The following is a 25415-nucleotide window of genomic DNA, read 5'->3' as shown; positions in this document are numbered from 1 at the left end:
TTAAACAATATTAACGACAATCTGTTGTCATTTATCGTAAGCGTACTTGCGCGAGAATACTGGGTTATTTGCTTATCGACAAAACTTATTTGTACACTCCTGGAAATGGAAAAAAGAACACATTGACACCGGTGTGTCAGACCGACCATACTTGCTCCGGACACTGCGAGAGGGCTGTACAAGCAATGATCACACGCACGGCACAGCGGACACACCAGGAACCGCGGTGTTGGCCGTCGAATGGCGCTAGCTGCGCAGCATTTGTGCACCGCCGCCGTCAGTGTCAGCCAGTTTGCCGTGGCATACGGAGCTCCGTCGCAGTCTTTAACACTGGTAGCATGCCGCGACAGCGTGGACGTGAACCGTATGTGCAGTTGACGGACTTTGAGCGAGGGCGTATAGTGGGCATGCGGGAGGCCGGGTGGACGTACCGCCGAATTGCTCAACACGTGGGGCGTGAGGTCTCCACAGTACATCGATGTTGTCGCCAGTGGTCGGCGGAAGGTGCACGTGCCCGTCGACCTGGGACCGGACCGCAGCGACGCACGGATGCACGCCAAGACCGTAGGATCCTACGCAGTGCCGTAGGGGACAGCACCGCCACTTCCCAGCAAATTAGGGACACTGTTGCTCCTGGGGTATCGGCGAGGACCATTCGCAACCGTCTCCATGAAGCTGGGCTACGGTCCCGCACACCGTTAGGCCGTCTTCCGCTCACGCCCCAACATCGTGCAGCCCACCTCCAGTGGTGTCGCGACAGGCGTGAATGGAGGGACGAATGGAGACGTGTCGTCTTCAGCGATGAGAGTCGCTTCTGCCTCGGTGCCAATGATGGTCGTATGCGTGTTTGGCGCCATACAGGTGAGCGCCACAATCAGGACTGCATACGACCGAGGCACACAGGGCCAACACCCGGCATCATGGTGTGGGGAGCGATCTCGTACACTGGCCGTACACCACTGGTGATCGTCGAGGGGACACTGAATAGTGCACGGTACATCCAAACCGTCATCGAACCCATCGTTCTACCATTCCTAGACCGGCAAGGGAACTTGCTGTTCCAACAGGACAATGCACGTCCGCATGTATCCCGTGCCACCCAACGTGCTCTAGAAGGTGTAAGTCAACTACCCTGGCCAGCAAGATCTCCGGATCTGTCCCCCATTGAGCATGTTTGGGACTGGCCGAAGCGTCGTCTCACGCGGTCTGCACGTCCAGCACGAACGCTGATCCAACTGAGGCGCCAGGTGGAAATGGCATGGCAAGCCGTTCCACAGGACTACATCCAGCATCTCTATGATCGTCTCCATGGGAGAATAGCAGCCTGCATTGCTGCGAAAGGTGGATATACACTGTACTAGTGCCGACATTGTGCATGCTCTGTTGCCTGTGTCTATGTACCTGTGGTTCTGTCAGTGTGATCATGTGATGTATCTGACCCCAGGAATGTGTCAATTAAGTTTCCCCTTCCTGGGACAATGAATTCACGGTGTTCTTATTTCAATTTCTAGGAGTGTATTTATTGTGAATCGTCTGAGTGTCTAATGTACTAGTTTACTCCTTGAAGTAGTCAGGTGAGTCAGATAATGTCTGTAGAGCTTAAGAACGATGTATTTTCGATGGAGACGGTCTTCAGCCAATGGAAAATCAGACGGTAGTGGAACACTATGGGAGTCGAGTGGAGACTGGGACTTTACGAGTGAAGAGCGCAAGGGAGCGATTCTGGAAGCTTTTACGTTGTACTTGAAGGAGTGCAGTCCTGCCTGTGATAACGAGTGGTATTCGACAGTGTAGGTAACTGATTCTGAACAGTGCACAGCCGCTACCACACTTCAACAACAGAAAGGAGTTTATACACTTAGTTAGGCTGGCAACATGTACAAATATGTAAACAAACCAAACAGGATGAGTAACACAGTGAGCTCAAAGTAGTTGTGTGTATATTAGTTTTACGTCTATAATACTGGCAGAAGACTAATAGTGCACCAAAACAACAAGTGCAAAGAAAATGAAAATTGGGAAGAAAAATGTTCGGAACACAAAAATCATGCTTATGTTTCGTAAATAGAGCGGTAATGCGGCTTCTACGTGACCAGGTGAGAGGAAACACCGATGCCAACTAAAAACAGGAAGAACACCAAGCTGGAATTGAACTATTTTATGACCTGCGAATAATACACATCAAAACAAAATTGTATCATAACTGTATCATTATACATCTCACTGATCATGCCTTAAAGGGACAAAAGGCGAAACCGTCTGGGAAAATAAAATAAAGTACTGCAAGAAAACTGTGCTTGCTGCGGAGGATGGCCACGCAAACAAACTCGTGATAAGTGTATTTTTGTCTTTATTGTTCGTAGGACCACTTCCCGTTTACTTGAGATGTCCTTTCCTGAATAAACACTATTCAACATAATTCTCTGTCGTCTACATTCATTGCAGACGTTATAATAGAATCCTTGTTATTAAATTGTTCATTTAATTTTTATTTTGTATTTCTGTGTATTTCATTAACACCCAACTCTACCAAAGCCTAGAATATTTGACTGCTCGAGCTATTCTTTTTAAACAGAGTCGTGCATAGCCCAAGTATCTAAAGTATGAGTAACCGCTGGTAAACACGCTCTGTGTTGCTCGTAGAAGATGCTGTTTAGAAGAGCAACTCTGCAGCCGTAACCGTTAGCTTGTTCAGCTTGTTCATCAATATACACTCCTGGAAATTGAAATAAGAACACCGTGAATTCATTGTCCCAGGAAGGGGAAACTTTATTGACACATTCCTGGGGTCAGATACATCACATGATCACACTGACAGAACCACAGGCACATAGACACAGGCAACAGAGCATGCACAATGTCGGCACTAGTACAGTGTATATCCACCTTTCGCAGCAATGCAGGCTGCTATTCTCCCATGGAGACGATCGTAGAGATGCTGGATGTAGTCCTGTGGAACGGCTTGCCATGCCATTTCCACATGGCGCCTCAGTTGGACCAGCGTTCGTGCTGGACGTGCAGACCGCGTGAGACGACGCTTCATCCAGTCCCAAACATGCTCAATGGAGGACAGATCCGGAGATCTTGCTGGCCAGGGTAGTTGACTTACACCTTCTAGAGCACGTTGGGTGGCACGGGATACATGCGGACGTGCATTGTCCTGTTGGAACAACAAGTTCCCTTGCCGGTCTAGGAATGGTAGAACGATGGGTTCGATGACGGTTTGGATGTACCGTGCACTATTCAGTGTCCCCTCGACGATCACCAGTGGTGTACGGCCAGTGTAGGAGATCGCTCCCCACACCATGATGCCGGGTGTTGGCCCTGTGTGCCTCGGTCGTATGCAGTCCTGATTGTGGCGCTCACCTGCACGGCGCCAAACACGCATACGAGCATCATTGGCACCAAGGCAGAAGCGACTCTCATCGCTGAAGACGACACGTCTCCATTCGTCCCTCCATTCACGCCTGTCGCGACACTACTGGAGGCGGGCTGCACGATGTTGGGGCGTGAGCGGAAGACGGCCTAACGGTGTGCGGGACCGTAGCCCAGCTTCATGGAGACGGTTGCGAATGGTCCTCGCCGATACCCCAGGAGCAACAGTGTCCCTAATTTGCTGGGAAGTGGCGGTGCGGTCCCCTACGGCACTGCGTAGGATCCTACGGTCTTGGCGTGCATCCGTGCGTCGCTGCGGTCCGGTCCCAGGTCGACGGGCACGTGCACCTTCCGCCGACCACTGGCGACAACATCGATGTACTGTGGAGACCTCACGCCCCACGTGTTGAGCAATTCGGCGGTACGTCCACCCGGCCTCCCGCATGCCCACTATACGCCCTCGCTCAAAGTCCGTCAACTGCACATATGGTTCACGTCCACGCTGTCGCGGCATGCTACCAGTGTTAAAGACTGCGATGGAGCTCCGTATGCCACGGCAAACTGGCTGACACTGACGGCGGCGGTGCACAAATGCTGCGCAGCTAGCGCCATTCGACGGCCAACACCGCGGTTCCTGGTGTGTCCACTGTGCCGTGCGTGTGATCATTGCTTGTACAGCCCTCTCGCAGTGTCCGGAGCAAGTATGGTGGGTCTGACACACCGGTGTCAATGTGTTCTTTTTTCCATTTCCAGGAGTGTATTTTGCACTGATTTTCGTTGCTATTCTCGACAAATTCTTACAAGTACCTTTTGTAGGTGATAGGTCAAGGAAATATGACGACAACTTTTTCGCTCGATCGGCTCTTTGCCAGGCTTTAGTAATGCTACTACTTGTGCTTTCCTCCCCAGTTTGCGAATCTAAAGCGTTTACCAACATCTGTTCATCATCCTCACTAGTCTTTCATTAGGTTTTGGACCAAACTGCTTTATTTGTTCAATTTTTATGTTGTCATAGCCTGCTGCTTTTTTTGCTTTCTGTTCTCGCGCTGCTCTTTCCAGTTCCTCATGTGAGAATGGAGCTTTTGGAGATTCGCTCCCTCCATCTGGGTTTCGCTTGAGATTCAATCTTTTCGCCATCTGTCTTGTCTTTCCATTCAGTAGCAGTCGCTGAGCAGTCTGGTTCAGAACGACGACTGCACTCAATGGCGGACTCGTAGGATCAAGATTTTTTATCAGCTTTCACGCTCTTCGACTGTTCTGTTTCATGTCCAGATAGGATAGTAATTCAGCTTATCTCTTCTTCCTTTGTTCAGTTTTGTTTCAGAGTAGTTCTTCTCCGCTGAGAAGGATCTGCGTTGTACTTGCTACGATAGTCGACAAAGATATCTTGTGAACTTGCGTCGAGGCCAGATGTAAACTGGGTTCTACAGCCACGGAATATACACTGAGGAGCCAAGGAAACTGGTACACTTGCCTAATATCGTGTAGGGGCCCCGCAAGCACATAGAAGTGCCGCAACACGACGTAACATGCACTCGACTAATGTCTGAAGTAATGCTGGAGGGAAATGACACCATTAATCCTGCAGTGCTGTCCATAAATCCGTAAGAGTACGAGGGGGTGGAGATCTCTTCTGACAGCACGTTGCAAGGCATCCAGATATGCTCAAGAATGTTCATGTCTGGGAAGTTTGGTGGCCAGCGGAAGTGTTTCAGCCCAGAAGAGAATTCCTAGAGCTACTCTACAGCAATTATGAACGGGTGGGGTGTCGCATTGTCCTGCTGGAATTACCCAAGTTTGTCGGAATAAACAATGGACAGGAATGGGTGCAGGTGATCAGACAGGATGCTTACGTAAGTGTCATCTATCAGAGTCGTATCTAGACGTATAAAGGGACCCATATCGCTCCTACTGCACACGTCTCCACACCATTACAGAACCTCCACCAGCTTGAACAATCCCCTGTTTACATGCTTGTTCCATGGATTCATGAGGTTGTCTCCATTCCCGTACATGTCCATCCGCTCTATAGAATTTGAAACGAGATTCGTCCGACCAGGCAACATATTTCCATCATCTCCAATATCGGTGTTGACGGGCTCAGGCCAGGCCTAAAGCTTTGTGTCGTGCAGTCATCAAGGGTACACGAGTGGGCCTTCGGCTCCGAAAGCCCATATCGATGATGCTTCGTTGAATGGTTCGCACGCTGATACTTGTTGATGGCCCAGCAACGCAATCTGCGGAAGGGTTGCACTTCTGTCACGTTGAACGATTCTGTTCAGTCGTCTTTGCTCCCATTCTTGCAGGATCTTTTTCCGGCTGCAGCGATATCGGAGAGTTGACGTTTTACCGGATTCCTAGTATTCACGGAACACTCGTGAAGTGATCGTACGGGAAAATCCCCGCTTCATCGCTACCTCGGAGATGATGTGTCCCATCGCTTGTGCGTCGACTATAATACCACGTTCAAACACTTTTAACGTAACCGAACAACTGCGCCAGAGACTTGTCTTATTGAGGTGTTGCCGACCGCAGCACAGTATTCTGCGTGTTTAAATATCTCTGTATTTTAATACGCATGCCTATACCAGTTTCTTTGACCCTTCAATGTACCTCCTTGACGTTATCTTTGAAAATCAACAAGTTAATTGTAGTTTTCTGCGTCTGCCTCTATGCTTTCAACTTCGAGAACCAGTTGTCTTCTGAAAGCCTTCCATTTCGCTTTCTTGAAGGTAAAACAGTCTACTCTGATAACTCCAGAAGCTGTATAAGAGGCAGGGAGATGTTTTGTCCTGGGAAAAGTTCTTTTGCTATTTTTGTAACATGAGAAGCGATGTTCTCAGTAATCGAGATGTTGTCAGGATTATACCCTCATCATTATTAAATGATGGTATTAATTTAGGATCAAAAATAAGCTGCAGTTCCTCTCTTTCTGCGTAACTCCCTAGTTCCTCCCCATTTTCAACAGCTGAGTTACGTCCCCAATTGACACTTTGACAGTTCAAGTCTCTCAATACAATCTTTAAGTTTTGGTTATGAAAATTATTTGGCGTATTTAGGGTAAAATCAACATTAGGTGGTTCGTGCACTGACATAACACTAAGTTATTAAAATTTAAATGTTTTTTTTTTTGTCTGTGATACATGTTGACTTAATATCTATATCCGGTCTTCCAATGCTAGCACTACCATATTGTTCGTGAGGCTTTCTAATATCATCTTCATCGCTTTAATTATTGGTCTTCAGTCGTATACCCTCTCTGTTTCTTGCAATGACTAAATGTCCCATGAGTGTTGTTACACGTGTCTGACAGTTATATTTGCCTTTCTCTTGATAGTACTTCAATCTTTAAAGAACTCGTCACAATTATAGGCCTTGAAAATGCCCGATTTTTTTGTGTTTGCTTTCTCTGATGTTTACCAGTGGTAGAAGTATTAACCATTGACACTGGTTCAACGCTTCCAGGGTACGATTATGTTACTAAAGACATTGTGCACTACAAAACCATTTGTCGATCACCTTACTCCAGAGCTGTTGTGTAGTGCACCTTATCAGATTAACAAATAAACCGTGTAAGGACACTTCCAGCGTATTTGATTTAATTGTCAATCTTCACACTCTAACACAGAAACTTCATGTCTGCGAAAAACAATCACGTATAGCAATTAGACGTCTGCCAAGCTCAGACTGCTCACTTTGGGCTATTTAACAAGTAACTGCATTCTTTATCATAACAAGTAAGCTGCGTTTCCGATATATGGTTATCGGGCTATTTTTGCTAGATTCGACATCGCCTACGTTTCTCTGACCTCATTGTTAGTTAATTTTTACGTACCTTCTTTGTTTTTATCTTAGTACAGTGCTTTTCGGCAAACGTCAATGAAGGGTCTGGACCACCAAAAGAAAGCGTATAATATACACTCCTGGAAATGAAAAAAAGAACACATTGACACCGGTGTGTCAGACCCACCGTACTTGCTCCGGACACTGCGAGAGGGCTGTACAAGCAATGATCACACGCACGGCACAGCGGACACACCAGGAATCGCGGTGTTGGCCGTCGAATGGCGCTAGCTGCGCAGCATTTGTGCACCGCCGCCGTCAGTGTCAGCCAGTTTGCCGTGGCATACGGAGCTCCATCGCAGTCTTTAACACTGGTAGCATGCCGCGACAGCGTGGACGTGAACCGTATGTGCAGTTGACGGACTTTGAGCGAGGGCGTATAGTGGGCATGCGGGAGGCCGGGTGGACGTACCGCCGAATTGCTCAACACGTGGGGCGTGAGGTCTCCACAGTACATCGATGTTGTCGCCAGTGGTCGGCGGAAGGTGCACGTGCCCGTCGACCTGGGACCGGACCGCAGCGACGCACGGATGCACGCCAAGACCGTAGGATCCTACGCAGTGCCGTAGGGGACCGCACCGCCACTTCCCAGCAAATTAGGGACACTGTTGCTCCTGGGGTATCGACGAGGACCATTCGCAACCGTCTCCATGAAGCTGGGCTACGGTCCCGCACACCGTTAGGCCGTCTTCCGCTCACGCCCCAACATCGTGCAGCCCACCTCCAGTGGTGTCGCGACAGGCGTGAATGGAGGGACGAATTGAGACGTGTCGTCTTCAGCGATGAGAGTCGCTTCTGCCTTGGTACCAATGATGGTCGTATGCGTGTTTGGCGCCGTGCAGGTGAGCGCCACAATCAGGACTGCATACGACCGAGGCACACAGGGCCAACACCCGGCATCATAGTGTGGGTAGCGATCTCCTACACTGGCCGTACACCACTGGTGATCGTCGAGGGGACACTGAATAGTGCACGGTACATCCAAACCGTCATCGAACCCATCGTTCTACCATTCCTAGACCGGCAAGGGAACTTGTTGTTCCAACAGGACAATGCACGTCCGCATGTATCCCGTACCACCCAACGTGCTCTAGAAGGTGTAAGTCAACTACCCTGGCCAGCAAGATCTCCGGATCTGTCCCCCATTGAGCATGTTTGGGACTGGATGAAGCGTCGTCTCACGCGGTCTGCACATCCAGCACGAACGCTGTTCCAACTGAGGCGCCAGGTGGAAATGGCATGGCAAGCCGTTCCACAGGACTACATTCAGCATCTCTACGATCGTCTCCATGGGAGAATAGCAGCCTGCATTGCTGCGAAAGGTGGATATACACTGTACTAGTGCCGACATTGTGCATGCTCTGTTGCCTGTGTCTATGTGCCTGTGGTTCTGTCAGTGTGATCATGTGATGTATCTGACCCCAGGAATGTGTCAATAAAGTTTCCCCTTCCTGGGACAATGAATTCACGGTGTTCTTATTTCAATTTCCAGGAGTGTAGTTATCGATCCATATGCAGAAACTGAGTGGGGCCTGAACAGATTTTACCCTAAAGGTGAAGTTGAAATTAATCGTAACATTAGTCGGTAATCTCTAAAGCCGGCCGGAGTGGCCGTGCGGTTCTAGGCGCTACAGTCTGGAACGGAGCGTCCGCTACGGTCGCAGGTTCGAATCCTGCCTCGGGCATGGATGTGTGTGATGTCCTTAGGTTAGTTGGGTTTAATTAGTTCTAAGTTCTAGGCGATTGATGACCTCAGAAGTTAACCGCATAGTGCTCAGAGACATAATCTCTAAAATAAAGAAATTTATTCATCTTAATTCCGATTTTAACAATTCCAGTGAGGGTACAGAAACGAAACTGCCTTGTCTTTTAAAAGTAATTCTACTCTTCCTGTAATTTTTGCCTTTACACCCGGCTACGTACTCTAGGTAGCAGATTACGAAAGTAAACGCAGCGGTGAGAAAAAGGAAAACATAACTACGCACTTTACGTTTCTCGTGTTTTAGTTGACCTCGGGTAGCAGTATCACGCTGGAGGTGGACTTCAGCGGCGAAATCGGCAACAGGGAGGACGGCTTCGCTAGATACGACTACCTGGAGAACGGCCAGGAAAAGTGAGTACAGCAGTTCAGTAAGTACAGTTCATCCAAGCGCCACTGGTGCTGTCCAAAGGCCAGTTAATGTGCAGCCTAGAGCTCCTGGAATCTAGTGTCCCATTCCTGATCTACAAGGAACTTTGGACATAGCTCAGCACAGTCAAACGAACAAGACATTTTTATGCGATGTGTCAACTGAGGTCATAATCGTTCTACACGTTTGCTGGAACGATAGAAATGGTCGGGCTACTCTAAAGAGAGATCAAAATACACAGACGGTGTACCTGGGAATAAGGAACCAATAGTTGGAATTAAATATTCCCTATGGTACTAAGTCTCCAATGAGCAATGCATGTTTGTTTTGTTTCATAACCAACTACAGCCTAGCGAATCGACGTTGGTGAAGCTTCCTTCTAAAAAATACAGTCATCTGTAAAGTGAAACTACCTGGTATATTAAAACTATGTGCCGGATTGTGACTCGAATCTACGACATTTCTCCTTCTTTTGTGAAGGGCAGTGGCAGAAGTGAAACTGAGGGGTCTAGTACTGTATTGTGCTTAAATAGCTCAGTCAGTAGGGCACAATCCCTCCAAAAGCAATGGTGCCATATCCGAGTCCCAGTGCGGTACACAGTTTTAATCTGCCATGAAGTTACACATCGGCGCTCACTCCGCTACAGGTGAAAATTCATTCTGGAGTCCCAACCTTCCAAGCATCGTCCAGTCTCCCAGATGTCTTCTTCAGTACATTTGACCCATTTTTGTTGTGTGGTTCGGCACAAAAAAGTGATGACGGATGTAGCTTCCAGTGTGTGACTGCGCCGTGCTGTCGGCAGGGCGATATACGCGACGCAGTTCGAGCCCAACTTCGCGAGGTCCGCGCTGCCCTGCTACGACGAGCCGGCTGTGAAGACCTTCTACACCCTGAGCGTGCGCGCGCCAGACGGCTACACCGTGCTCTCCAACACTCCAGCCTCCAGCATCGACGACAGGTAGGCCCATCTATGACGCTGCCACTTGTAAACCCTTCAGCATAAAGCTTTAGAAATCCCCAGATTTGATACTTTACTTCCGGACTTGGCCTATCTCACTGACAATTTCTTGCAGAAGGATGGAAACCTATGATGATTAAAAGTCTTCTGTTTGTTGTACCCTGTCACTTGTAACGGAACTGAAATGATGGTGGGCTGACAGTAATTTGGAGCCCGCGCGTCAGAAACGGGCGCGCTTGTGTGAGACTGCCAGGGAGTGCACCCTTATGCCATCTATTGGCGAAACTGGGAATTAGCGCTACCTGTCAGACAATGCACTAAGCTCTCGGAGTCAAATGTATTCTTTTTCTTGGTAATTATAAGTTATTACTGTATAATTTAATGTTGTAAAGCGCTAGTAGTAAATCATTATGACTGGTATGAACTCCAGGGTAATAAATATAAATATTCTTAAATACTAAATGATTTCGGTAAAAAGGTGGTAGGGGAACGCCCCCACTCTTGGTGATATGAGTGTAGCTAGGGGTAGCTGGAGACACAGGGACTGAACAATGGAATGGCCTGGGGAGTGCTGACGTGATCGGACGTGCGTGACAGTGCTCAAGCAAAAGTGATTGTGCAACAGAGAAGAGGCGAATATCGTCGCCGTTTGTGGAGTAGAATGCGACGAATGGTTGTTGAAGCCGCCTCTATGCCACTGGGGCTGATTGTAAGAGTTCCTGCGCCCAGATTTTATGGCGGACGTGCAGTAGCTTATACGAGTGCTACAGCTCGTAGTTCCAGCCGCCATTAAGGGCATGAGGCGTGAAGAGCTGCGTTAGCCACATGCATCTCACCACCAGCACCGACACGTCTACCCAAGGCAAGACTGCTTGCAATTGTTAAGTCGAACTTTGTATACATGTAAAAGGAGAATACCAGTTTTCTTTTATGCAAGTGCAGAGGACAGAATATAGTAATGAGTAAAATTACGACGCATGTTGTTCATTGTAAAATGTAGTAACCTCAAACATAGTATAGTGAAATCAGACTGAGGCCACCATAGCCTCTTTCATTTACAATTCTTTTGGTTGTAGAATACTTTAGCGTATAAGAATGTTGAAAAGAGCAATGGTCACACCAGAATGAGTCGCCTATTTATAGTTACTTAAATTTTTCTGAGTAACCTTTCAAGTAAAGTCACTTAACTAATTCTGTATCAATTGTCCAAAGAGTAATATCCAAATCATTAAATAAGTTGAGGGACAGAATTTTGTTAACACAAGTTGCATAAACTGTCTTGGTAGTAATTACCAAGCCAACTCACAGAAATTGAGAGAGTATTTGCTTTGTAGAATCATCTAGAATGATCAGAAATAGTAATATTCAGAATTAAGTTTAAATTCAACTCAAGCCATTTCACTTTGAAACGAGCCAAAAATTGATTTATTCTTTTGCTCCTTCAGAGCTGGCGACCGTAGTTATAAGTATTTTCAGGAGGATTCGACGGTAAGTCTGCTGCTCTCGTCGTGCTGATAGGATTATCCACTGCTGCTAGCAGTGGTGATTGGATACATAAGCTCACTACCAAGTTAAGTGGGTCAGGTAGGCAGTGTTACCATGTGAACTGTAGGGCACTGTAGGCCGTGGATCGAACCCGTTCAATCATCACAGCTCTTAGGGAAATAGTCCGGTTAGGAGTGTACTAATCATTAGGTAAATACTGGCGAGTAACGGTCAAAAATGTACACGCAAGTGAATTTAGCAAGGTCCACGTAGCACCTAGTTAATGTGGTGCAATGGCGAGGGTAGGAGTGGAGTAAAAGTGAGCTGAGCTTGTGGCAGCTGTGCTGTATTCAAATATTAACAACGTGAATTCACTACTACCTCTTACCATTAGGACTGAGCTATTTACAGTTAAAATACGTAGCAGTAAGCGCAAAGGCGTGACAGCTACAAGTCCGTATTGGTTTTATACATATGGAATTAGGAAGTGGGTCATTCCGTCAGTGGAGGGGGTTAAAACAACCGAGTCAGTTGAGAACATACCCCATTTACTGATGGAAAGATTCGGCGGTTCGGTCGCACACTACATAAAAAAAAACTTTAATTACAAACTTAAAACGAACGTTTCGACCGTATTGCAGCAACCTTCCCCAGGGCTAGCCTCGTTTTGGTGGAAAAAAGATGTCTACTTCAGACGAACGGTGTCAATACGTTGTATTTTTGAAACTTCGTTGGTCGTAAAATATAGTAGGCTAGTCTGTCATATTTTTGAAACTTTATTGGCCCTATAATATAGTGGGCTACGGCGTGCTGACACCGTTCGTCTACATTCATGCTCATAAATTGCAGAATGTGGTGCCACACAACGCGGCACTACACAAAACTGGCGCTAACACCATAGGCACATAGGGAACACACACGACACAGATCTGTAGGTCCACGGTATTGGTAATAAGTTGGGAAAACCGTCCCGAAACACATGTGCTACAAATCGCCACTGTTTCCTGCGCATGTACCCCGACATGAATATGGGATATGATCATCATGCACACGTACACAGGCCGCACAACGGGTTGACATACTCTGGATCAGGTGGTCGAGCAGCTGCTGGGGTTTAGCCTCCCATTCTTGCACCAGTGCCTGTCGGAGCTCCTGAAGGGTCGTAGGGGTTTGAAGACGTGCAGCGATACGTCGACAGAGAGCATCCCAGACGTGCTCGATGGGGTTTAGGTCCCGAGCAAGGCTACCTGCAGTACTCCGCGGCCATCTACGGGCACTGATGGTGAGATATCGGTCTTCTCGTGGTGTTGTACACTGTCGACGTCCCGTAATGTAGCACCTGGAAACTTTTCCTGTCTGTTGGAATCGAGATCACACTACATCTACATCTACATTTATACTGCGCAAGCCACCCAACGGTGTGTGGCGGAGGGCACTTTACGTGCCACTGTCATTACCTCCCGTTCCTGTTCCAGTCGCGTATTGTTCGCGGGAAGAACGACCGTCTGAAAGCCTCTGTGCGCGCTCTAATCTCTCTAATTTTACATTCGTGATCTCCTCGGGAGGTATAAGTAGGGGGAAGCAATATATTCGATACCTCATCCAGAAACGCACCCTCTCGAAACCTGGTCAGCAATCTACACCGCGATGCAGAGCGCCTCTCTTGCAGAGTCTGCCACTTGAGTTTGTTAAACATCTCCGTAACGCTATCACGGTTACCAAATAACCCTGTGACGAAACGCGCCGCTCTCCTTTGGATCTTGTCTATCTCCTCCGTCAACCCGATCTGGTACGGATCCCACACTGATGAGCAATACTCAAGTATAGGTCTAACGAGTGTTTTGTAAGCCACCTCCTTTGTTGATGGACTACATTTTCTAAGGACTCTCCCAATTAATCTCAACCTGGCACCCGCCTTACGAACAATTAATTTTATATGATCATTCCTCTTCAAATCGTTCCGCACGCATACTCCCAGATATTTTACAGAAGTAACTGTGTTTGTTCCGCTATCATATAATCATACAATAAAGGATCCTTCTTTCTATGTATTCGCAATACATTACATTTGTCTATCTTAAGGGTCAGTTGACACTTTGTAGCACACGGAGGGCCCGTGCTACGACCTGCTGTGTTTGACCAGCCTCCAGTCGCGCTAATATTCTACCCCTCATAACGTCATCAATATGTGGCCTTTGAGCCATTCTCAACACAAAGTCACCATTAGTACGTCTGGAAACGTCTGCACACTTAATCGCTGCACCGTGCTCTGACATGCACCAACACACCTCTGCGTATGTGGACTGCTGTCAGCGCCACCGTGCGACGACCGCAGGTCAGATGCACCGCATGGTCATACCCCGAGCTGATTTAAACCCGCAAACCGCCCACCAGAGCGATGTTTCACCATGTATCAGCATTATCCTCAATTTATCAGCATGAGTGTACAATGAATAGAATCATGTCTTATCCACCAAAATCAGTATTGCCCTGAGGAAGGCTGTTGCAGTACGGTCGAAACGTTGATTTAAATCTTATAATTAAAGAATTTTATACAATGACGCGGAACAACTCTCGGAAGAATTTTAATCATCAAGACTCGGGCCGCATAAGTCTATGATGGAAACCTAAGAGGGCTGTCCAGAAAGTAACTTCCGATCGGCCGCGTAATGGAAACCACAGTGAAAATAACAAACGTTTTATTTGCAACAGTTAGGTACACCTTCCACCTACTTCTCTACGTATTCGCCGTTCCAAGTGTGGTGTCACCGCCAGACACCACACTTGCTAGGTGGTAGCCTTTAAATCGGCCGCGGTCCGCTAGTATACGTCGGACCCGCGTGTCGCCACTGTCAGTGATTGCAGACCGAGCGCCGCCACACGGCAGGTCTAGAGAGACGTCCTAGCACTCGCCCCAGTTGTACAGCCGACTTTGCTAGCGAAGCTACACTGACAAATTACGCTCTCATTTGCCGAGACGATAGTTAGCATAGCCTTCAGCTACGTCATTTGCTACGACCTAGCAAGGCGCCATTTATCCTTTGCTATGTATCTTGTGAAGCATGTACCATGAGACCGATGTACACCAATTATGGATTAAAGTTAAGTATTCCAGCAGCAACGTACCTTATTGGCTATATTACTTACATTGTCCTGTTCCAGACCTCACGCCAGCCTGCGTGAGCTTAAACGCGTGCCTTTCGGCATCCTCGCATAGTGACTTGGCTGTCTTTCCAAGTCACAACACCAACTTCGGGTGTTGTCGTAGTGTTGTATCAACTTTCCAATATCCTCGTCATAGAAAGCAGCCGCCTGTGCTTTCGGCCAGTTATCTGCACTGGTCTGCAGCTCGTTGTCTGTGGAAAAATTTTGTCTTTATAGCCAGCGGTTCCTGTGAGCAGAGATGAGACTCAGGGGAAGCCAGTTACGGACTGTATTGTGGGTGATCAATCACTTCTCGTCGGAAACACTGCAGGAGCGTCTTCATTGCCCCTGCAGTGTACGGCCGAGAATTGGCATGAAGAAGGAACTGCTCGACAGTTGTGTTATGTGGGCTGCATGACGCAAGCGAAATCTCTAAGCAGGCCCTCATACTTAGAGGGAGACGTTATTCCCTACGCATCTTTACGTGCTCACTGTTCGCTCAAAACTGAAAAGAGCGACGCGACACGATCGACGGGCATATTAGAGACACTGCCCAACACATGCGTGCAAAACTTTAGCGGATTTTCCCAGTGGTTTACATTTCGCAACCGATCGGTACTTACTTTCTGGACAACCCTCGTAAATTCATATAATTTATGGTTTGAAAGAAATAAAGAATGTTGAAGCCACGTAGTGAAATTTTCAGTTTAGCGGGGATGACATACGTTGTAAGGGTCGAAGGAACGAAGACGGCAGATGAAAGTCTATTCCACATCTTATTCAATCTTCAAGAAAGCGAAGGAGAAATTTGTAGAGTGAGTTAAAGTTCAACAAAAAGTAATAATAACTTATGAGGTTTGCCGATGACATGCTAATTCTGTCAGAGACAGCAAAGTTCTATGAAGATTAATTGAAAAGCGTGACTGTTTCCTCTTTCCTCGGTCAAGTGAACAATTACGTGGCAGTCATTTCCAGAATGATGTATGTATGCAGACGGAAGAGACGAATGGAAATTTGTATCAAAGCCGGGATTCCCACCCGTGTCTCCCGCTCACTAGACAGATGCACTAACCACTACGGCACAGTGGCTTTGTGAAACTGCGCGGAATACCCTGTCACGCCTCCATACTCAATCCAAATTGCCATACGTGCTTCAGGCCACTTGGTACTCCCCTTAAACTTGAACAGCACTGCAGAGGCTCTGCAGCTTTACTGGTAAAGCACATCCGCTTCGAGCAAAGCGGTGAATTCTCCCTGAAACCAAGGTGTAGGTGCTTTCATTAAATGAAACTTATTTTGTCCCAGAGACCTTTTCAAATCTCAAACATCTATGATATACATATATGCACACTGTAGCGAGGAATAAAATTTTTATCAAGACCAGGTTCGAACCCTTGTCCCGTGCTTCTGAAAATTTGGACTGAGGAGGGAGAAGTGCTAGGGTAGCCCGTGAAGTTATGCAAAGCCGCATCTGCCCCGTGATTGGGAGACCTGGGTTAGAATCGCGGCCAAGGTACAAATTTTTATTCGTCACTTCAGTTCGCATATATACGTCACAGGTTTGAGGCTTCAGAAGGTCTCTGGAACCATAAAAGGTTCGTTTGATCATCAGAATGCCTACAAGGCGATGTTCAAGGCGGCACGTCTCCTGAATAGCCAGACAGAGACTTCAACAACTAGGGACTACGCCGAGTCATCATTCGGTGGGAAAATCAGCAAATTAGTTGAATTGAGAGGTGTAGAAAAGGATTAATACCTCGTTTGATGGTTGTAGCTCGATTTTTTTTTCGACATGATGATTGAAACTGTTACTGCCACTCGCAGGCCACATAAATTCACAGTATGTTCTGTAGAAACGGATGTGACTGTAATATGACAGTACTTCTTCTGTACATTTCCCAATCAGCGGGAACATACCTCTGCTCAAGAAATCTACGGTCAACTAAGGTCGATACCAGAGCCAATTCACTCCCAAATTGATGAGGGCTGATATAGTCACTATAAAGGTGAAAGGAATCCAATGATACGAAACTCCGTAAATACCACAAAAGTCTCTGGTCACGAATATTTCTTTATTCAATTGTTGTTTCAATCCTTACGATCATCTTAAGACTGATCTGTCTTCATTAAGCTAATAGAGGAAGTAAAATATATAGCCATAAATGGCATCGTCACATAGAGTAACATGACGTATAGTACAAAACGAACACTCCAGCGACGTCTAGCCATTACGGGTAATGAATAGGTACTATTTTATCTTGATTTTATCCTGGTCCCGGCGGAGGTTCGAGTCCTCCCTCGGGCATGGGTATGTGTGTGTGTGTGTGTGTTTGTCCTTAGGATAATTTAGGTTAAGAAGTGTGTAAGCTTAGGGACTGATGACCTTAGCAGTTAAGTCCCATACGATTTCACAAACATTTGAACACTTTGATTTTATTCTATGTGACGATGCCATGTATGGCCAAGTGTTTTATTCACTTATTTTGCTATCTTCTTGAAGCAGATCAATCTGAAGATGATCATAATGACTGAAATCGGTAACTGAATAAACAAATATTTGCGATCAGAGACTTTTGTGGTATGTACAAAATTTGGCAATCAAATTCTCTGTGCAGTTCAACAAGATCTCCATAGGGCCGTGGGGCATTCTTGAGTATTAGCGATTTAAATAGCTTTTAACACCACTGCTACTGACTATGATATTAATCATCTCATCAGCTGAAGGCCTTTGAGTCGGTACTTTCCATTTTGTTACCTGGACCAACATTTCGGTCACTATTGCAAGCGGTCTTCGTAAGAATCATCCATTTATAAGTGGACTAGTCTCCAGGTCAGCTCGTATATAATGTCATTACATCCAGTTCGTAGTGACAGTTGTCAAGAACTGCAGGGAACTCGGTTTCAGTAGTACGGCAGTAGGGGGTAGATGGGATCTGACACCTTTTATGAATAGTAGTTACTATTTTCATATTGACTAGTCTTGACGAATGACGGCCAAGCCAATATAACGACATCGTACTAGCGTGGAAGAATGTATCTGATACGTCAAAACTTACATGTTTGTCGTATCAACCTATGTAAAATTTTTCTCAACAACAGAACTTCATAAAACTCAAAAAATTTTACATATGACACCATCACTTCAGAAAATGGCTTCCCTTAACGGGAACTAAGTCGTAATAATGGATGACCATTTAATCTGAAATCAACAAACTGCCGTTATGTAAGAAGGCGTTAACATCCCACCACACACTCCCGCACTAGCAGATGTACGCCAGTATCTTACCTGTAGATTGCAACGAAGGTTGTAGAATCATTTGTATTTCAGTTGTTGATCACATACATGCTCTTTTGCAGCGACCTTCAGATGACTGGCTGGAGATGGTGACGAACACTTACCCAGTAAGACTTTTTTTTTACCATTAATCTCTTCCATTACATTTCTCTATTGTAGATACAGTTTTTCGACTATGTTTTTGTTTCAGTGCTTACAGAAACAACTGTAGTCTTCTTTCCTATACAGACCTCTTATTTATCGTCGGATCCCAATCCGGAAATGAACAGTAATAGCACGAACACTGTTTCTGATCTAAGTAAAAAATTCTCCGCACTGTTCTCTAACGCAGTCATATGTTGAAAATTATGTCTTCAACGGGAACTGATGACCTGCACCAAAGTGGCAGAGAAATCACAACCTTTACATCTTGAGAAGCATCATTTTGGAACTATCCTTCACTGTTGTTCTTATAGCAGTGCATGATAAAAATAGTAGTAGTAATACTAATAACAATAATAGAGTGATGTAGTTCATGTGTAGAACATTTAAAAGTAAGACAATGAAATGTAGTAGAGAGTTTCTTCTGTTGATGTATCAACATCATCATCATCATCATCATTTAAGACTGATTATGCCTTTCAGCGTTCAGTCTGGAGCATAACCCCCCTTATACAGTTCCTCCATGATCCCCTATTCAGTGCTAACATTGGTGCCTCTTCTGATGTTATACCTATTACTTCAAAATCATTCTTAACCGAATCCAGGTACCTTCTCCTCGGTCTGATCCGACTCCTCCTACCCTCTGCTGCTGAATCCATGAGTCTCTTGGGTAACCTTGCTTCTCCCATGCGTGTAACATGACCCCACCATCTAAGCCTGTTCGCCCTGACTGCTACATCTATAGAGTTCATTCCCAGTTTTTCTTTGATTTCCTCATTGTGGACACCCTCCTGCCATTGTTCCCATCTACTAGTACCTGCAATCATCCTAGCTACTTTCATATCCGTAACCTCAACCTTGTTGATAAGGTAACCTGAATCCACCCAGCTTTCGCTCCCCTACAACAAAGTTGGTCGAAAGATTGAACGGTGCACAGATAACTTAGTCTTGGTAGTGACTTCCTTCTTTCAGAAGAGACTAGATCGTAGCTGAGCGCTCACTGCATTAGATTTGCTACACCTCGCTTCCAGTTCTTTCACTATGTTGCCATCCTGTGAGAATATGCATCCTAAGTACTTGAAACCGTCCACCTGTTCTAACTTTGTTCCTCCTATTTGGCACTCAATCCGTTTATATCTCTTTCCCACGGACATTACTTTCATTCTGGAGATGCTAATCTTCATACCATAGTCCTTACATTTCTGATCTAGCTCTGAAATATTACTTTGCAAACTTTCAATCGAATCTGCCATCACAACTAAATCAATCGCATATGCAAGACTGCTTATTTTGTGTTCACATATCTTAATCTCACCCAGCCAGTCTATTGTTTTCAACATATGATCCATAAATAATATGAACAACAGTGGAGACAGGTTGCAGCCTTGTCTTACCCCTGAAACTACTCTGAACCATGAACTCAATTTACCGTCAACTCTAACTGCTGCCTGACTATCCATGTAAAGACCTTTAATTGCTTGCAAAAGTTTGCCTCCTATTCCCTAATCTTGTAGAACAGACAATAACTTCCTCCTAGGAACCCGGTCATATGCCTTTTCTAGATCTATAAAACATAGATACAATTCCCTGTTCCACTCATAACACTTCTCCATTATTTGCCGTAAGCTAAAGATCTGGTCCTGACAACCTCTAAGAGGCCTAAACCCACACTGATTTTCATCCAGTCCTCAACTAATACTCGCACTTTCCTTTCAACAATACCTGAGAAGATTTTACCCACAACGCTGATTAAAGAGATACCTCTGTAGTTGTTACAATCTTTTCTGTTTCCATGTTTAAAGATTGGTGTGATTACTGCTTTTGTCCAGTCTGATGGAACCTGTCCCAACTACCAGGCCATTTCAATTATCCTGTGTAGCCATTTAAGACCTGACATTCCACTTATTTGATGACTTCCGACTTAATTTCATCCACCCCAGCCGCTTAATTGCACTGCAATCTATTGACCATTTTTTCCACTTCCTCAAATGTGATCCTATTTCCATCATCATTCCTATCCCATTGTACCTCGAAATCTGAAACATTACTCATCGCATTTTCACCTACATTGAGCACTCTTCAAAGTATTCCCCCCATCTGCCCAAGGCATCCTCAGGATTTACCAGCAGTTTTCCTGACCTGTCCAAAATACTTGTCATTTCCTTCTTACCTCCCTTTCGAAGACTGCTAATTATACTCCAAAATGGTTTTCCAGCATCTTGACCCATAGTCTCCAACCTGTTTCCAAAGTGTTCCCACGATTTCTTCTTGGATGCTGCAATTATCTGTTTGGCTTTGTTTCTTTCTTCAACATAACTTTCTCTGCCTACCTGGGTTCTGGTATGTAGCCATTTTTGATACGCCTTCTTTTTCCTTTTACAGGCTGCCTTGACTGTATCATTTCACCAAGCTGTTTGCTTCATCCTACTTTTACACACTACTGTTCCAAGACATTGTTTAGCCACTTCTAGTACTGTGTCCCTGTACCTTGTCCATTCCTTTTCCAATGACTGTAATTGACTACATTCAACTAACTGGTACCTTTCTGAGATCGCTGTTATGTACTTGTGCCTGATTTCCTTATCCTGAAGTTTCTCCACTCTTATCCTCCTACATATGGAGCTGACCTCCTGCACTTTCGGCCTCACAATCCCAATTTCGCTGCAGATTAAATAATGATCAGTGTCATCAAAGAATCCCCTGAATACACGTGTGTCCCTCACAGCCTTCCTGAATTCCTGATCTGTTATTATATACTCAATGACAGATCTGGTTCCCCTGCCTTCCCAAGTATACCGGTGAATGGTCTTATGTTTAAAAAAGCAGTTTGTGGTTACTAAGCCCATACTGGCACAGATGTTGATGTATGTGATTGTGAAACACACAGCATGAACATCATTGATTTATTGAACCGGAGCGGTGTGCTCTTACGTAAATTTCCATATAAATTGATCTGAACGTATTCAGAGATTAATTTTCGACACTTATCATTCAGAAAATATTTATATATAATGTTTTCATCTTTCCTCTAAGTCAAATCTAAAGCAGGTATTGAAGTCGTTAATAAGAAACAATATATATTCCAATTTGCTGGTAAGAATGCGTATCAACCATTATTCCTACGCATTCCAGAAAGAAAAGTAGGAGACGTCAATCATTTTCTGTTTTTATGCAGTTTTTTTTCTAAAATGGCAAGATCGTCGTACGTCCTGCACGGTTTGCATTAGGAAGTTCACACTGGACGGTTGGCCGCGGCACATGATGGGAATTAGTTTGCGCATCATGGTTTGGTTTAGCGACGAAGCCCACTTTCGTTTGAATGGGTTTGTCAATAATCAAAATTGGCGCATTTGGGGACTGAGAATCCGCAGTTTGCTATCGAGAAGTCTCTGCACCCCCAACGGGTTACTGTGTGTTGTGCAATGTCCAGTCACGGGGTAGTTGGTGCTACATTCCTTGGTGGCACGGTGACTGCCGAAGGGGTACGTGAAATTTTTGAAGCATGATTTCATCCCCATTATCCAAAATGACCCTGCTTACGACAACATGTGGTTCGTGCAAGACGAAGTTCGACCCATCGAATCAGGGGAGTGTTTGATGTCCTGGAGGAGCACGTTAGTGATCGCATTCTGGCTGTGTGGTACCCAGAGTCCACTGACATGGCCCCCGACTGGCCGCCATATTCTCCGGATCTGAAAACATACAATTCCTGTTTTGTGGAGCTATATTGAAGACAAGGTGTAGAGCAATAACCCCTACCCGTGGCATAGCTGAAAACAGCCACTTATGAGGTCATTGTGTAACTAACCGGTTACTACGGGTCATTACGTTATTATTGGGAATGTAAATGCTTATTGCTTGTGAAGTTAACTTGAGAAGATTAGGGTCGCCACTGACTATAACCATACAACTAATCGAAGGTTTGGTCGAGTCGGAAAATAAATAAATTTGATCACAGATCAAAAACTCACAAAAATGCACACGTGGTGAGGTCGCTCATAGCGGATAGAATGTAATTCACAGTATTGCCCGTGCACTGTTCACGACAATCAAACATTTAAAATAAAATAGAAAATGCATGAACACTGCATAAGATCAGCTCCCAGCAACACACCTGAAAATAAGACTTAACCTAAAGAATTTGTTATGAAATACAAGGGGAGACTAATCACTGGACTGTGCATAAGGAAACGCATTGGATGTGCTAACGGGAAAGCTACGAGGTGAGTGGCTTAGATGCAAAAACGTAATCTCGGAACACAAGAGAAAATTGTAGATAAAATCATTTATTCCTAAGATAAGGATGTGAGGCATGTACACGATTCCTGATAACACGTGGTTCGTGGAGACACAATTTCTAGGTATAGTGCCAAATTCCAACAATATCACATCACACAATCATGTTAACATTATCTAAAACAAACATGCGATCGGACAGTTAGTGATGCCGGTAGCCCAACAACTATAATGTTCTACCACGGACGAAAGACACATAAAGTACGGAAAATTTACGAGAAGGCAAAGCTCTAAATATTTAGAAAGGTGAAAGCTTATGCAGGCACAGCTGAAGGCAAACAGACATTCATACAGAAGCGAGTGCTCACTTCTTATCGACACCTTTGTGTGGCGCTCTTCCGGCGGATCCAAGTCTGCTACAGAAATTTGCTAAAAGAAAAATCTGCCAAAGTTTAGCATTCCCCTTGCTGCGACAAGGCAAAGCAATCTTCCAGATTTGAAAAGCGAGACCAAAAGCTAACAGCTCTCCCCTCGCCAAGTAACAACGCGCCACGCGGTCAGTCTATAACTCACCCTTCTTCGACTGGAGCACAGCTGTGGACGCTTCCCGTACCGGCGGCAGACTGCCCCCTTTTTCCTCTCCAGCCTCCTCCACGCAACCGCGTGGACCGGAAAGCCCAAAGATGCCATTTCCGCCACCAACCTAACGCAGGTGGATTTCTCACAAGTAGTGCAAACCTCTTTGCCTACTTGACCACTACGAGAGTTGGCTATTCTGTACCAGTGCTGCTGAATCTGTACGACTATCGCAGACTTTCTGCAGCAGCCTACGCCACCGTCTAGCAACGTGACACACAACCACATTCATTCAATCACGCCACTATGAGAGTAAAGAGAAAAGAGAAACAAGGAAAAGAAGGAGAAATACTTGTGAAATTGGGCTACCGGACTAATGAAAGGTGGCTACAGGACCCTTTCAATTGACACTTCAGCGAGTCATGCAGAATTTCGCTATTCGTCTGCGCCACATCACCGCCAATGACGGCAGGCATATCGAACAAGTCATAACGTAAATCCGAATATCTGTAGTGACGTTTACATTTTGAATAAAGTGTGTGCACGCGGCAGTTTGTAACTAATTTACTTTTTTTTCAAATAGTTCACTAATTCCAGAATGAGATTTTCACTCTGCAGTGGAGTGTGCGTTGATATGAAACTTCCTGGCAGATTAAAACTGTGTGCCGGACCGAGACTCGAACTCGGGACCTTTGCCTTTCGCGGGCAAGTGCTCTACCATTCGAGTTACCTAAGCACGACTCACGACCCGCCTTCGCAGCTTCAATTCCACCAGTACCTCGTCTCCAACCTTCTAAACTTCACAGGAGCTCTTCTGCGAATCTTGCAGAACTAACACTCCTGGAAAGATATTGCAGAGGTATGGCTTAGCCACAGGTTGGTAGTTTGGAAGGCAGGAGACGAGGTACTCGCAGAACTGAAGCTGTGAGGGAGGGTCGTGAGTCGTGCTTGGGTAGCTCAGTTGGTAGAGAACTTGCCCTCGAAAGGCAAAGGTCCCGAATTCGAGTATCGGTCCGGCACACAGTTTTAATTTGCCAGGAAGTTTCATATCAGCGCACACTCCGCTGCTGAGTGAAAATTCCAATTCTGGAAACATCCCCCAGGCTGTGGCTAAGCCATGTCCCGCAATATGCTAGTTCTGAAAGATTCGCAGAAGAGCTTCTGTGAAGTTTGGAAGGTACGAGACGAGCTACTGGCAGAATTCAAGCTGTGACGACGGGTCGTGAGTCGTGCTTGGATAGCTCATTTCGGAGAGTACTTGCCTGCGAAAGGCAAAGGTCGCCAGTGCAACTCTCGGTTCGGCACACAGTTTTAATCTGCCAGGAAGTTTCAGTTCACTAATTGTCACTCTGTACCTTGAGAAACTAAAAGTGCTCCTCCCAGCAAGTGCACCAGGTCTACTCCTTCATGAAGATATTCGAATTTATAAGGCCCTTCTTGATTCTGCATGGCAGAGGAGGCCGTTCATAAGATTTGCAATACTATCAGAAGTTGTATAACTAATGTCACGATGGGTGTATATTTCCAAAGTCTAAGGTGTTCTGGTATTTTTTTTTTCCCTTGAAGGTACTTTTCCGTCTAGAATTATTTTCAGAATTGATTATGTGCCTATGCGGATTCATTATTTTGCAGATACCTGCAATTGTGAAATTTCCATATGTTTACTTTAAGTTTCTATCAAATTGTTGGCGGTATAGAGCTGATGGTACGAAGTTCTGTAGATCTCGGCATTAACCTACACTGCTTTCTCATTCCAGCCCAGACGAGGATGGCTTCCGCACGTTCCAGTTCGAGGAGACGCCCCCAATGAGCGCCTACCTGCTGGCCTGGGTCGTGCTGAACACGTCCAGCGTGGCGTCGCCCTCCGACCCGGCCACGACCATTTGGACGGTGGACAGCACGCTGCCCCAGGCCGTCTACTCCAGCGTCATCACGCCCAGTACCGTCTCTGCGATGGAGCAGCTGGTGGGCGTGCCCTACACACTGACTAAGCTGGACCATGTCGCCATTCCCAGCTTCATAGAGGGGGGCATGGAGAACTGGGGGCTCATCACCTACACGTGAGTACGGCTACCGTGTCCCACACTCGTGTATACCAGAGCTCCAAAGAGGGAGGAATGGATAGCGAGGAGCTGATCACACGCACAGGAGTACAGCTGTAGATCTAATTGAGGCAAACGTGGAAGACTCGGAGCAAATCCTGTCTTACTTCCAAATACCAGAGATTTATAG

The 25415-nt window shown here is 45.9% G+C and overlaps 1 protein-coding gene across 1 annotated transcript in view; it reads left to right on the top strand.

Annotated features, from left to right (window-relative positions):
- The window catches only part of LOC126175447 (aminopeptidase N-like), a 184268-nt gene that overhangs the window by 59985 nt on the left and 98868 nt on the right, over positions 1 to 25415 (top strand). The window contains exons 4-6 of the mRNA XM_049922250.1: positions 9225 to 9331; positions 10151 to 10306; positions 24941 to 25243. Of these exons, the coding sequence (XP_049778207.1) occupies positions 9225 to 9331; positions 10151 to 10306; positions 24941 to 25243 (566 nt within the window). The remainder of the gene's footprint in view (positions 1 to 9224; positions 9332 to 10150; positions 10307 to 24940; positions 25244 to 25415) is intronic.

This window comes from Schistocerca cancellata, chromosome 3 (genome assembly GCF_023864275.1).
Source record: "Schistocerca cancellata isolate TAMUIC-IGC-003103 chromosome 3, iqSchCanc2.1, whole genome shotgun sequence".
Lineage (NCBI taxonomy): Eukaryota > Metazoa > Arthropoda > Insecta > Orthoptera > Acrididae > Schistocerca > Schistocerca cancellata.
Note: the sequence above shows the minus strand (reverse complement) of the source record. Positions and strands in the feature narration are given on the sequence as shown.